Source organism: Aulonocara sp. 'chitande type north' Nkhata Bay, linkage group LG14, assembly GCF_057382095.1.
Source record: "Aulonocara sp. 'chitande type north' Nkhata Bay isolate Kocher_YH1m ecotype deep benthic linkage group LG14, A_spYH_male_GT1.1, whole genome shotgun sequence".
Taxonomy (NCBI): domain Eukaryota; kingdom Metazoa; phylum Chordata; class Actinopteri; order Cichliformes; family Cichlidae; genus Aulonocara; species Aulonocara sp. 'chitande type north' Nkhata Bay.
Window position 1 is genome coordinate 27288754 of NC_141357.1, and position 13186 is coordinate 27301939.

Sequence of the window (13186 nt, forward strand, 5' to 3'; positions counted from 1 at the left end):
TTATGCTTCACTGTTTAAAACATAAAGGATGCACCTATACACCCTGCATTAGAGCTCTATTTCAACTGTTCTATTTTATGCAGAGGAAGAATCAAACAATATGTGGATGCGCACGGACCCTGAAGCCGAAAGCTCAGGTTAACAAAGAGACAATGCCACTGTGATGATACCTAACACTGTAGTTTTAGGTTGATCTAGTGCAAAGAAGTCCAACTAGCTTTGTAGTATGCGCCTATGATTGGTTAAGGTGGAGAAGCTGATTGGCCAGCATCTGGTACATTCAGGAAGTAATGATGTATCACCGTTACAAGTTTAGCTGTGAAGCAAACTGGCTGAAGATGATTTGCAGTTAGATATTTTCTCGAATGCTCCAGATGCAGGAGGTCAGAGTCTAAAGGAGCTGATTTGGTCAGCTAAACCAATGAGCTATTACCACAAAACACATAAAAAATGTTACTGAACTAAGGTGATACATGTGTAAATAGAGACTGTACATACACGTAAATACAGATACACATGTATATACGGTGCAGATATGAACATATGCAAACACAAGCCGGCAACAAATAAAAGACACTAATATAAAGCTTAAAAGACTTTTTAAAAGATTTTTGGTCATACAGCTTTAATACGCAGTGACACTGATTCTTAGGTATAATTCTTTGCAAGCAATTTAACACTTTTCTTTCAAAACGTATTCCTCCCATAGATGTGAAATTGCGTTGGTATTCAGTAACAAAGGACATCGCATGCATTTCCCATCATTTGATATGTGCACTACGAATGGAGGTATTGTCACCATTAGAGGTAACCACTCCCATCAGATGAGCTTTGTTTTATTTGAGGAAAAGGTCACGATTCAGAACAACATGGTACTGATTTACACTAAACGCTTCCATTTAAGACGCCAAGTGGACCAAACAATAGCAGCAAAGTGCCTCCGACAGGGCAGAGCAGAGCAAACAAAGCCCTCACTGTAGGGTTAAGGGTCTAATAGTATTCAAACATAACTTTTTCACATGTGAATAAACATACATGTAATTATTAACATTATAAACGAATGCCTGGATTTTTGTACTATTGTAACAAAAAATTTGTACAATTTTATGACATATTAAAATAAACTTGTGCAATTGGACCTTTCCCTTTCTTTTTGGTTTCAATATACTGGACCAGAGTGATTTAGTGGTTATGTTTTTTCTAAATTTGTGTTAGAAATTTCTGGTTAATTAAATGAAGTGCATCAAATTGTCCAATCAGAGCACTTTCCATGGAACAAGCTCATAACGGTTCAGAAAATATCTTCTGCTCTGTGCTCAGTTTGATGTTTGTCGTGATCTAAAAGTCCTCAACAATGAATTCATCCATTTCAATTAAACCTACATGACCATTTTATGAGTTGTGCAACTTCACACATCACATTCAACACAGATTCTTAGCATCAAAGACTGAGTCAGCTGGCAGATATACAGAAAAATCTAAAGGAAAGAACACCAGTAATGTTAATTAACTGGTTCGTTTTAAAGCTAATTTTGCTTTTAAAAGAAAAATAAACTTTTGATCTAAAATCAAAAGAGCCAAAAACAAAACTGCAAAAAAAAGAGAAAGAAAATTAGCCTCAAAACATGCTTGAGCCTAACAATACAGGGCACACAATCTATTATAAATGTGTTAACAATGTTTTTCTTGCATTTATAAAATTATACAACTAAAAATACATTTAAAAAATGCATTACTAAGAAAACAGAACAATTATGAAGTGAAGCAAAAATGTGTATTCAGAGGTTTTGGCCTGTTTTGAAACAGAGTGGCTATAAAGCTTTGAATTCTTGCTGTTATCGTGTAAATTTGTTAGAATTAGTTAGAATCAAAAGGATGCAACTGTGATAAGAAAACATACAGCAGCCTAACGGGTCTAAAAAATGACAATTTTTTAATTTAATTCTGACTGTTTGGAATGGATTCATAATGTGAAGCTTGAATGAATGAATCTGAATGCTCACGACTGAGCCTTCAGAGGGTTAATTTACCCCCAAAATATTGTAAATGTATATATTAACATATATAATACTGTCTATCTTCTACTTTGTTTCCTTTTATGTTTGTGCTGTTATTTACTGCCAAGTACGAAAGCATACCTATGCTACTCAACACAAGTGTCATTGCTTTCCTCCTCTGGCTTCTCACGTGGATGGCAGGTGAAGTTACTATAGTGCTCTCTGACACGTATTTGTTGACCTTTCTCTTGCACAGTCTCTCAGAAGATCCAAATTTCTGTCAAAAACATGAAAAACTGCAAAACAATCTTCAAACAGGTAATGGAAATGTTCACAGAACTGAGCAAAAGTTAAAGACATAATATTTTAAAGATCAAAGTCTATGAAGTGAACTTACAGACAGTAACGAGCGACGTTTAGACACCTCACAGAGTCTGGTGACACAAAGCAAATAGAAAGTGGAAACTGTCTCATACTCATTGTCCACCAATCTGAAGTCTTCAAAGGAGAAAAGCGCCTTTTGCGACACCCCATTGATCTCCACCATAGTTTCCGCATCCCGTGTATACCTAGTAAAATAATAAACATGTACTTGAGAAAGCTTGAAATGTGTCAGTGTGTAAATGGGTACATATTACATTTATCTCACTCACCACACAAACAGGCCATAATGGCCGCTTTGCATTGGACTTGGACTTGTTGTTGCAAAGCATCATTCCAGCAGCACATTGAACCTTTGAGAACAAACAGAGAGTTTTTTTTAAAAAAAGACAATTAAAAAAAAAAAGTTATTAATGTAAATTTTAAAACTTGCCTGTCTTTTAGATTGATGGCTTTCACTTCAACATAAATCTTTGTCTTCACTTCAAGTCCTGTTTCTGGGATAGTTAAGATCTCTTGGTACTGTTTGTCCTGTTCCAGGGAAAATTAATAGAGAAAATGAAGTTTTAAAAGTATTTTTTTTAATATTCTAGTTAATTCTAAAAGATTTTAAAGATTACTTTGTAGAGCTGCAGACTCAGCATGTTGAATAATCTACCATCGTTGGATTTTATACTTGAAGTCCCACCAGATCTGCATTCAACCAAATAAACATATTATTTTAGAGTATGACAGATTCAGTTTGCAGGTATTACTCTGTGCGTCACATGGCATACTCACACACTCAGTTTGGTGTTGTTGAACAGATATTTCATCCGGTATGTGCAGGAGAAATTGTACCGGATCTGGGGCCTGTAGGTGATCATGCCCGCAACGCGGTCTATAGAAGTAACAGTGCCAAAGACAGTGACGTACTGGACATATGAGAAGTCTGAAAACTGTCCACTCCTAATATGACTGCTTATCTGTTGATGGAGAAATATGTTTTAGCATGACAGCTTTCAATAAATTTGTTAAAAAATTAAAACTGAAGTAAAAACTATTATATAGGTTACCTCAATATTATTACCGCAGAAAGAGAGAGAATTTGATTTATTGGAAAGCTGAATCTTAATCTTGGTGGGTCAACAGTGAAGTCAGCAGTCCCATAACATTTAGGATTATTTGTCTGATTATTGAGGACCACCCAGGACTCGTTGTAAAAAGCATTGTACATCGGGCAAAGGTAGATGCTCAGGTCTATGTGCTCAGGCCCGCAGGTCACAGATACATCTGAGTTCTCTGGGAGAGGAAAAATAAAAGATTTCAATCAAGTCGGTGGAAGATTGAGAATGGTTTTAAACTAGAGAACTCTCATTATGCTTGCTGCACAAAGCCTACAGTTACCTGATAAACAAACATTTAGCAGCTACAATGCCATATACTTGTTTCTGGAGTTGACAGAAACCCAAAAAGACTGTTAAAACAAAATGAATGGTGGAGTAAGTCTCTACTTTTATTTGTATTTTATGCACAAGACTTGTATCTGCTGTTCTGAGGCATCAAAATATCTGCTGTTGCTGGTCTGTGAATATACGCCGTTTTAAATGACTCTCTCAGAAACATACTCAGTATCCTTCTTCCACACTTAAAATTGTGAATGAAGCGATTTGGGAGATAATAATAATAATAACAATAGTCAGGGATATAGAAAGATGTTTAGATCTATAAGGACGACACAAATATGCAACTTGATAAATGTCAACAAGTATTTATTATTTAACATCAACATATTAGCTCCCTCTGCTGTCTGTTATGCAATAACAGGCAGCAAAAAGAAGAAAAAAACAAACAATGTAGCATGAGCAGCTACTTTTTTCACCATTCTCAACTCAGAAATCATTTAAAAGTTCATTGTCATTGATTTCAAGGTGCCATCATTCCTTATCAATAAGACTCTTGACAACCTGGTTCAAATCATTTATTTGCCATACACAGTTATTTTAAATTATTCTGAGCCCTTATCTCCCCATTAACAAACTATATGATTTATACTGAAGTTGCATGCTTAGATAACCACCGACCACCATGTAATATGTTTGTGAAATTGAAAAGCTACATAGAAATATGAAAAAGACCATGCACTGTTCCTTACTATTGTTCCCCATGACCTGTTTTATTATCTACTGTATAATGACCATGCATTGTAGATGATGAAATACTGCACTAGCAGTTTGGGAGATCGGTAAAAGGACTCCACTCTGAGTCAGAAGATATTAGAACTTTCTCTTTCTGCGCCCGATGTACATCCCAGTGTGAACGGTCAGGGCAGTGCTGAAAATATGGCGAAACACATGATGACAGCCACCAGAGGCCCATTGTAGCTGCCCCCATTATTCACACCTTTGTGAACAGGAAAAGAGAAAAGCATTAAGGTATTAAAACATTGTATATCTAATGAGTCAGCATTGCTTATTACAGACAGAATAAGTAACCCTTTCAGAATAAATTTGTACACACTAACACAGAAATGTCATACGTCAGAATTTTGATCTTCTCCTGTAAAAGTGAATCAAAAGTCATGGTCAGAAATGGATAGATTTCAAGCTTATTGTGCTGTTGAAAAAGAATTGCTTAGTTGCTTTTCTGAAAAAAGTCACACTAGAAAACTGAAAACACACTAGAAATCTCATAAACTGATGCTAGGTGCATTCAGGCTATGCAGGCAGCTTAGCATAAAGCCTGAAAACAGAGGAGAAATAACTTGGTTCAGACTCGACAGGGTAACCAAAATCTACCATCAAAGACTAAGTTTTGATAATTTTTTAAAAAATTGTGTCAGCGTTAATCTCGTTAAAATGACGTTAACGCCATAACCGCATTAACACGGCAAATCTCCGTTAGCGAGTTAGCGCGGACATGGGGCTAACTCGCTAACGGAGATTTGCCGCGTTACCGTCATTTTAACGAGATTAATGCTGACAGCACAATTTTTTTTTACATTGCGCAAAAATATTAATCTATTAATTGTAATTTAATGTAATCCTCTGTTTTCATCCACTAGCTGTATTGGCAGATTTGATCAGGTGAAAAATAATCTTTATTAAGCGGCATAAAAGGATAATAACACAAGAATACATATTTTATTGCAATTTGTTCTAAACACATACCAGTTTTCTGGTTGCCCACGACTATGATGGGAGAGGTGATTGTAGCATTGCTCGACACGGTCTCCACCTCGCTCTTTCTCCTAAGTCGGGGGGTGCCACAGTTCTATCGAAAATAAACAAAGACAAACAAAATACATTTTATTTATCTTAGTAATACAAAAAAAATGAATTCTTTCAAGATGTCTGGTAAAAACAAGTCACTTCCACTCACAGGCAGCAATGAGCTACATGTGGATGTCTCACAGAGTCTGGTGACACAGTGCAGGTAGAAAGCAGAAACTGTCCGATTTTTGTGCTCCACAAATCTGAAGGCCTCAAAGTTGAAGTTTGCAGTATGTGACACTCCGTTTTGTTCCACCACAGTCTGTGCATCCCGTGTACACCTAAAGTGAAACAAAATACATGCACTTGAGAAGGTTTCAGGGGCTCGCTTGAAATGAGTTTCAGTGTATGTCAATGATTAGATGAATTGTGGTTACATTTGTATAACTCACCCCACAAACAGATCATAAGAGGTGCTTTGCATGGGATATGGACTTGTTGTTGCAAAGCATCTGTCCAGCAGCACATTGAACCTTTGGGGACAGACAGAGATTTTTTTATGGGTCTTTTCTGTTAACGCAGCCAGTCTAATGTAAATAGTTAAAGCTTACTTCTTTGTTAGATTGGTGGCTTTCACTGAAACATAAATCTTCGTCTTCAAGTCAAGTCCTGTTTCTGGGATGGTTAAGATCTGTTGGTACTGTTGATCCTGTTCCACAGAAAAGTAACTGAGTAACTGAGTTTGAAAAGTTTTTTGGTAATCTTCCAAAAGTTTTAAAGGGTCTTACTCTGTAGAGTTGTATACTCAGTGTGCTGAGAAAGGTGCCATTGTTGTCTTTTATGGCCAGAGTCACACCAGATCTGTAGTTGATAAAAAAAAGACAATCATATTATGTTTTTATTTCTTTTTATTATTATTTTTTATGCTTTTAATATAACAGATACATTTGTGCACATATCTTTTGCATGTGGCATTACATACTCACACAGCCAAGTTTGTGTTGTTGAGCAGATATTGCATGGGGTATTTGCAGGAGAACTTATACAGGATCTGGGGCCTGTAGGTGATCGTGCCCGCAGCGGGGTCTATAGAAGTAACAGTGCCAGAGATGTTGACGAACTGGACATTTGAAAAGTCAGAAAACTGCCCAGTCCCAACTTCAGTGGTTATCTGTTGACAGAGAAGTAGTTTTTAGCTTGACAGCGTACAATAAATGTATTTTAAAAATGTATTATAAATCTGCAGCAAAAAGCTATTGCATAGGTTACCTCAAAATTATTATTGCAGAAAGATAGAGAGGTTGTATTTATGGGAAAGCTGAATCTTAATCTTGGTGGGACGGCAATGAAGTCAGCTGTCCCATAACATCTAGAATTGGTGATCTGATTATTGAGGACCATCAGGGACTCGTTGTAAAAAGCATTGTACATCGGGCAAAGGTAGATACTCAAGTCCATATTCTCAGTGCCGCAGGTCACGGATATGTCAGAGTTCTCTAGGAGAGGAAAAATAAAAATATTTAGAACAAATTACTGGAAGTTTAAGAGTTTTTTTAAACTGGAGAACATGCTGCAGAAAATGATGATACAAACCTGGAGCTCTGTTTGTAGGACTTAAAGCACAAGCATCTGGTATCTGAGCATCAGCCCTCAAAATTAGGCCAAGCTGGAATAGAAGAAGGAGCAGCTTCATTGTTCTCAGTGTGGACCTGTGAGAAAACACCAAAACAATGAGAATAAGGCATTCACCATTTTCTTTTAACAAAAAGTGTTTTTGGGAAGAAAAAAAAAACTCTTCAAAAATGGACAGATTTCTTTTCTGTGTCAAAAACAACGGGGTAACCTCCCTCCAGGGCAAAGCTTACAGAGGTATTAGTTTCTTAAGGCTATTGTACAACACACAGTAAGCAGCCACTTGAGAGGAAAAACAGAATAAATTTTCAGTCAAGTTCATTAACATCAAATTGATAGCACATTCATAGTTGAGATGATTAAAAAGTAATTGTATTCTGCATAGACACATTCATCATGCTGTCTCAGTACAAAAACATCTCAAAATACTCACAATACACTCAATATTTCTCAGGTTTAACTTTTACAATTAATATTTTTCTCTGCTAATACATAAAAATATTTTTCCTGATGCAGACACATTAATTTGAATAATTTTCATAAATAGATTTTTTATTTTATTTTTTTTTAATTGTGAGACTCACCGATAAGCCTTCATCTGGGGTCTTCTTCCTCTCAGCTTCCAGATTCCAGATCCTATTTATACCGTTGTCCCCACAGGGGCGGGTGATGGAAGACAATAGTGTAACCTGAACACTGAGCCTTGAACATGAATATCTTCTTTTTTTCAAATCATTTTGGCTTCTTCTTTTAAAATACATTTTGATCTTGAAGAAAATATCATCAAAGTATTTTTAGGATTGTGTAGAATTGAACATCGAGCTCTGGCTTATTTTGACAACAATAACAAATGGAATACTGCATCTTCAGGCACCATAATGTCAGACTTTTACTTCATTAGCAGTGGCACTATTGCATATTATGCTGCCCTTTAATTTAAGTTCCACATAATAAAGTTAGTCTATTAATTAAAATCATCCGATACACTTTCTTTATTAAAATGTTGACATTTATGCCAAGGAATTATAGTATCACCTATGGTATCACCTTGTGTTCTTGTTATATTAATTTGGTTATTTTATTAATTTCATCTTTTTTTTTTATCTGAAGTGAAACATCATATTTAGTTTCATAGCCAAAAAACAAACTGCACTATAGGATTTGGTAGGAGTGTCAACATGTTGTATAAAGACTCATTAAACTGTGCTGTTTAACATAACGTAACATATATGATCTATTTTAAATTAATACATTTATGGATTTGAAAAACACTTAATTGCTGTCTTGGGTATAAGCGGAGTACGTGTTGCCTAGGAAACATATACAAACAAATAGCATTCTGTTTTCAAAGGTGTCTGAAAAGCCATGATCAGTGATTTGATCACAAGTTCGTGGAGATCTTATAATGTGATAAAAACAGAAGTAACTGTTGTCAGAGTTTTGTAATGGGTCGTTTTTTGTTTTGGCCTCAGGCGCTAAACTGAAAATAGAACGTTCAGCACTGTTGTGTACAGTCTCTAACTTAAAGACACACCTATCTCAGAGGAAAACCAAGGTCTTTTGTGAAGCATCAAGACACGAAAGGGACTCCCCAAAGAACACCACCATAATACAACATGAAGGGACAACCTGAGAAAGATTACTTTACAGGGATCTAATGTCAAATGCCGGTTATAATCTCTTCTTTGTTGTGAAAAAAAAGCATTTGTCTGCAAGCAACACCATCAGTGTTACTCAAGGCATTGCTAGGTGAAAACCTGGACCCCTTGGGAAAAACTATTAACCTGGTTCAGGCCTGTGGCAGATTTGCAATAGGAACTGTCCTCAAAAATAGGTTGTTCTAAAAGAGTGCGATTGTCTGTAAGTCTGTGACACTCAAGTTGTTTCTGTAAAACGGGCTCAGTTTCAGTAATAAAAGTATGATTGCTGTGATACTTGATTATGAAACAAATCTTAATCTGTATCTGATTCTCTAAAAACTAAAAAAAAAAAATACAACAAAGGGACACACTGAAAATGAGCAAACAATATTTTCGGAAGCACAGCCAAGGGATCCCTGGCGATTAGTAACCTGAGGATACATGCTTTATGGGAAAAACAAACAAAGACACATATAGTGCGTTTAGGTGTGACGCATAGATTCTACACCTAGCTTATCATGGACGTATCAGTAGCAGTGCAAGTATGCAGATCATCAGACTTTAAGCGCAGTTTGGATGAAGACCCTTTAGGTGATCACTGATTGTATGTTAGATTAAATTCTGAACAGTATTTTAGGAGTAGTGAGTCAGGTCAGATCAGTAGGATCCATATATGACAGGGTAGTACATACATTTACTAGTATTACCTGGTCAATCAGAGCCTGGGATGTTCACTGATGGTCCGCTTGTTGGTCCACACTTTACCTTTCAGCTTAAACTATGTGTTAGCTGTTGGGAACTTGACAGATTTCTAAAAATCTAAGTCAAAGTTGATTTACTTTCATTTCATATTGTCTTCTTAAATGGGTCAGCCACTATCAGATGGTAAAACTGGGTTTACCGGTGTCACACAATTGCATTTTAAGGCAAATAATACCAATTTAAATGAGCTGGTCTTGATAAAGTTGATCCCAGTGATGAAGTTCACACAGGCTTTGGTTGCAATAATCACATTTAAATTGTTGTAAAATGTGTTTACTTTATATAAGAATGCATTTATACTTCAACTTGGGCTGTAACACATTTCCATTTCCTCTAATACAAAACGCTACATTTGTCATGCTTTTCATGCTTGTTTTTGCTTTAATGGAACAAGCAAGGTATTTTTGTCCACTGGGTCCACACTAATTGTTATTTAACATTCAGATTTATGGTAAAAAATAAATAAATAAATAAATAAAATGTAATGCTTATAATTACTTAGAATGTCTTTTTAACACATGGACTTTGAATTTAAAATATGTCTATGCAGATCACTAAAATATAATCATTTTTCTTTTTGTCAGTGTTATGTGTGAAGTTGTTAACCTTGTCCCAAAGAATTGTATACTGTCCCTAACAGTGCATACCTTGAATTATGTTATAGAAAATATAAGTAAAATATATATGTAACATTACCTTATTTTTGTATAGCTTCTATATCCCATGCTTGTGATACTGATGGAAGCATACGGATACACTTTGTTACAGGCATAAATTTTGTGTAGCTTGTTGCAGGATGTGCCCTAAACAGTCAATGACATACATCCTGGAGGTTATATTGTATAAATATAGAAATGGAAAAAAAAATTATATATTTTATTATGTGTCTGATTTGACATGATTTACATGATTTTCAAAATGCAAATAAATTGATTACTTCTATTTTTAATGACAGTTTCACAGTTTCTATATTTTCTTTATAATTGTAACTTTATAGGGTAAAATTAATCTAAAAGCATTGAATCGTTTAGTACCACACCTACTGACTGCAGTTACTCCCTGCTTTATTGCAAAGCCATGAATATATGCAACACCTGAGCAGTATCATAACATTTTTGTAACACAGGAGGTGTCCTTTTTTTGTTTAAAAGGTCATATCAGAGCACAGCACTACCTCATACTGTACTGGTAAACCAACCCCAGGATTTTTTTACCATTATTTTTTTATAAAGCTTGATTATCTGTGACCCACTTGTGCATTTTTAAGAACTACACCCTGATCTCAGTGTCTGTTCTCACATAAATTTTGGGTGTTGGTTCAGGTTGTGTACTTTAGAGGAAGCCTCCAGCTATGTCCTTAATACTTATTTAGCAATAGCACATAGAGGCGTGGTTAAGCGAATGCTTTCTGGTTCAGTCTGTACTTCACAGACTGCAAAGAGTAACATTCTTTCACTTTCTGATATTTACTTACTAATCGTACTTACTAATTGTACTTACTAATCGTACCACAGCATACTACAATGTTAAAAAACAAACAAAAATAAACTTCTTCCAGAAGAAAAACAAAATGTAATATTAGCATTTAGAGCACCTGGTCTTTATCATTAGTTAATTAGTTAAATACAACCTCAGATTAACATTCAAAATGCCATATTATACTGTCATTATTTTTTTAACAGAAAATAAATCAAAATGCAGAAGCAGTGAGTGGAAAACTACAAGGACACTCTTTCTGCTTCCATTAAGAGAGTCGAATTAAGACAATAAGTAGCAGCTAGATGCCGCGAATCACATGTACTTGATTAATTGAGCATGTGCAAGTACGACCACCTCTATAAAAGCAGGTGTTTTGGCACTTCTTTGGACTAAAGCATTCAGTTGTGTGTTGACTCAATGTCAATGAGGAAAGACATCAGCAATGATCTTAGTTGATAACTGTTGCTTTCCATCAGTATAGGAAGAGTTATAAGGTAATTTTACAGTGAGAGACATTATTCATAAATGAAAAACTTTCAAAACAAATGAAAATTATTCTAGAGTCAAAGGTGAGACCATGTGTCCGACAGCTAAAGCTTGAATGAAACTGAATCACAGACCAAATCTACAACAGAATGTCTGAAAAAGAAAACATCTTCACATTGCTATCAGCTGGGAATTTATCACAATTGTGGTCTTCCTCTCCTTCTTACCCACCACTGTGTCTGGTCGGTTGGAACACCAACAAATCAGAATGTAGTTTGGTTATTATTCTGGCTGATGGTGGTTCTATACACACTACTTGTGCATTTTGGATTAGGGTTTGTTAAATAAATGAATGACATGATGTTATATGTCGTGTTTTGTTTTTACCTCATTTTCAGACATGTCACTGAACCAGAACCTGGCATGTTCAATTCAAAACCTCAGAAATGAATGAGAATGGGTGTGCTTGTTTTTTTTTCTTACCATGACTGTATATACTGTTAAGAGCTGGAAGATAATGTAAAGTCACCATATGTTTTCTATGCAAATGTATAATTTGTAAACTCTACCCACCAGGTGAATATAGTTTTAAAATACTTAGTTTTATGATGATTTTTAATCAAATGATTAAATAGTACTAACTTGATGTCACCTACTTCAAAATTTGTGTGTAAAAATAAATACCTCCCCCTTAACAAACTTAAAAACGGTTACCTTTAATGAGAACTTTAAAAAACTTGAATATGAAATGACACATCACCTCAGAACTTCTTCTAGTTTCTATGTTTTCTGCTGTGTTTTAAGACCATCTGGTCTTGGGTCATAGTATCCACAGGGATTTTCTGCTCAGCTCACAGACTCAGAATAAAAACATTTAAGCCAAAGGTGTCCTGTGTGCACTTTACTGACAGAGTTTCTCATTGTGGTTTATTAGGAAAAGGCTTTTTGGGCAACGGGGGATTTAATAGTGTGAGTGTAAGTCAAGTGGAAAAACTGCCTGTGGAACTGAGTGACAGCTCTTTCGCTGAATCCAACATTGCAGTAGGGTGACCAGATCTGAAGACCAGATATGAGTAGTATTATTGTAGTTTATTAGTGCTTTGTATTTTACTTTAATTCAACTTCCTAACTCCCTCTTAAATACATGCAATACTTTGAAGGGTTTGTTATTTTGTTTTTGTTTTTAAGAGCTCATGCAAGACGTTAACTATTCTTAACTATTGCTAATTGCTCTTCTATCAGGTAATCAAGTTCAGGTTTCTGTGACAATCTCATCCATTAACGAGCCACATATTTTTGGCTTATGTAACTGGCTTATATAAACTAGATACAGGACACTGTGTTGTTATGTGGGCAAAGTGGACACATGCCCAGGACCCTGGAGACAATAAGGCCCTCTGATAAGCTGTGCACTCCTCCTGTTCAGATAAGGACTCCAGCACTGAGACCAAACTTATTCTAGTTAAGTAAAACTAAACTAAAACAAGGAGAATGGTCCTCTTGAAATGTTCAAGATGACAGGAAAATAATTAAGGACAACATTTTAAGGGGCACCTGTCACTTATGGACATTGAAACTGAACTATGTGGCAGCTGGACTTTAGGAACTATTATATTTT

At 35.6% G+C, this 13186-nt stretch overlaps 1 protein-coding gene and 1 pseudogene across 1 annotated transcript; both read right to left on the minus strand.

Moving 5' to 3' along the window:
• Nucleotides 1-1422: 1422 nt before the first annotated feature.
• LOC147314801 (zona pellucida-like domain-containing protein 1) lies at nucleotides 1423-4525 on the minus strand (annotated as a pseudogene).
• On the minus strand, nucleotides 4113-7827 carry LOC147314802 (zona pellucida-like domain-containing protein 1). Its single transcript, XM_086260273.1, has 10 exons — nucleotides 7786-7827; nucleotides 7163-7278; nucleotides 6839-7065; nucleotides 6556-6740; nucleotides 6358-6430; nucleotides 6181-6278; nucleotides 6022-6102; nucleotides 5739-5910; nucleotides 5528-5630; nucleotides 4113-4760 (listed from the first exon to the last, which is right to left on the minus strand). The coding sequence occupies exons 1-10, from the start codon at nucleotides 7797-7799 to the stop codon at nucleotides 4681-4683; spliced, it is 1149 nt and encodes a 382-aa protein (XP_086116399.1). The 5' UTR covers nucleotides 7800-7827; the 3' UTR covers nucleotides 4113-4680.
• Between the last annotated feature and the right edge of the window lie 5359 nt (nucleotides 7828-13186).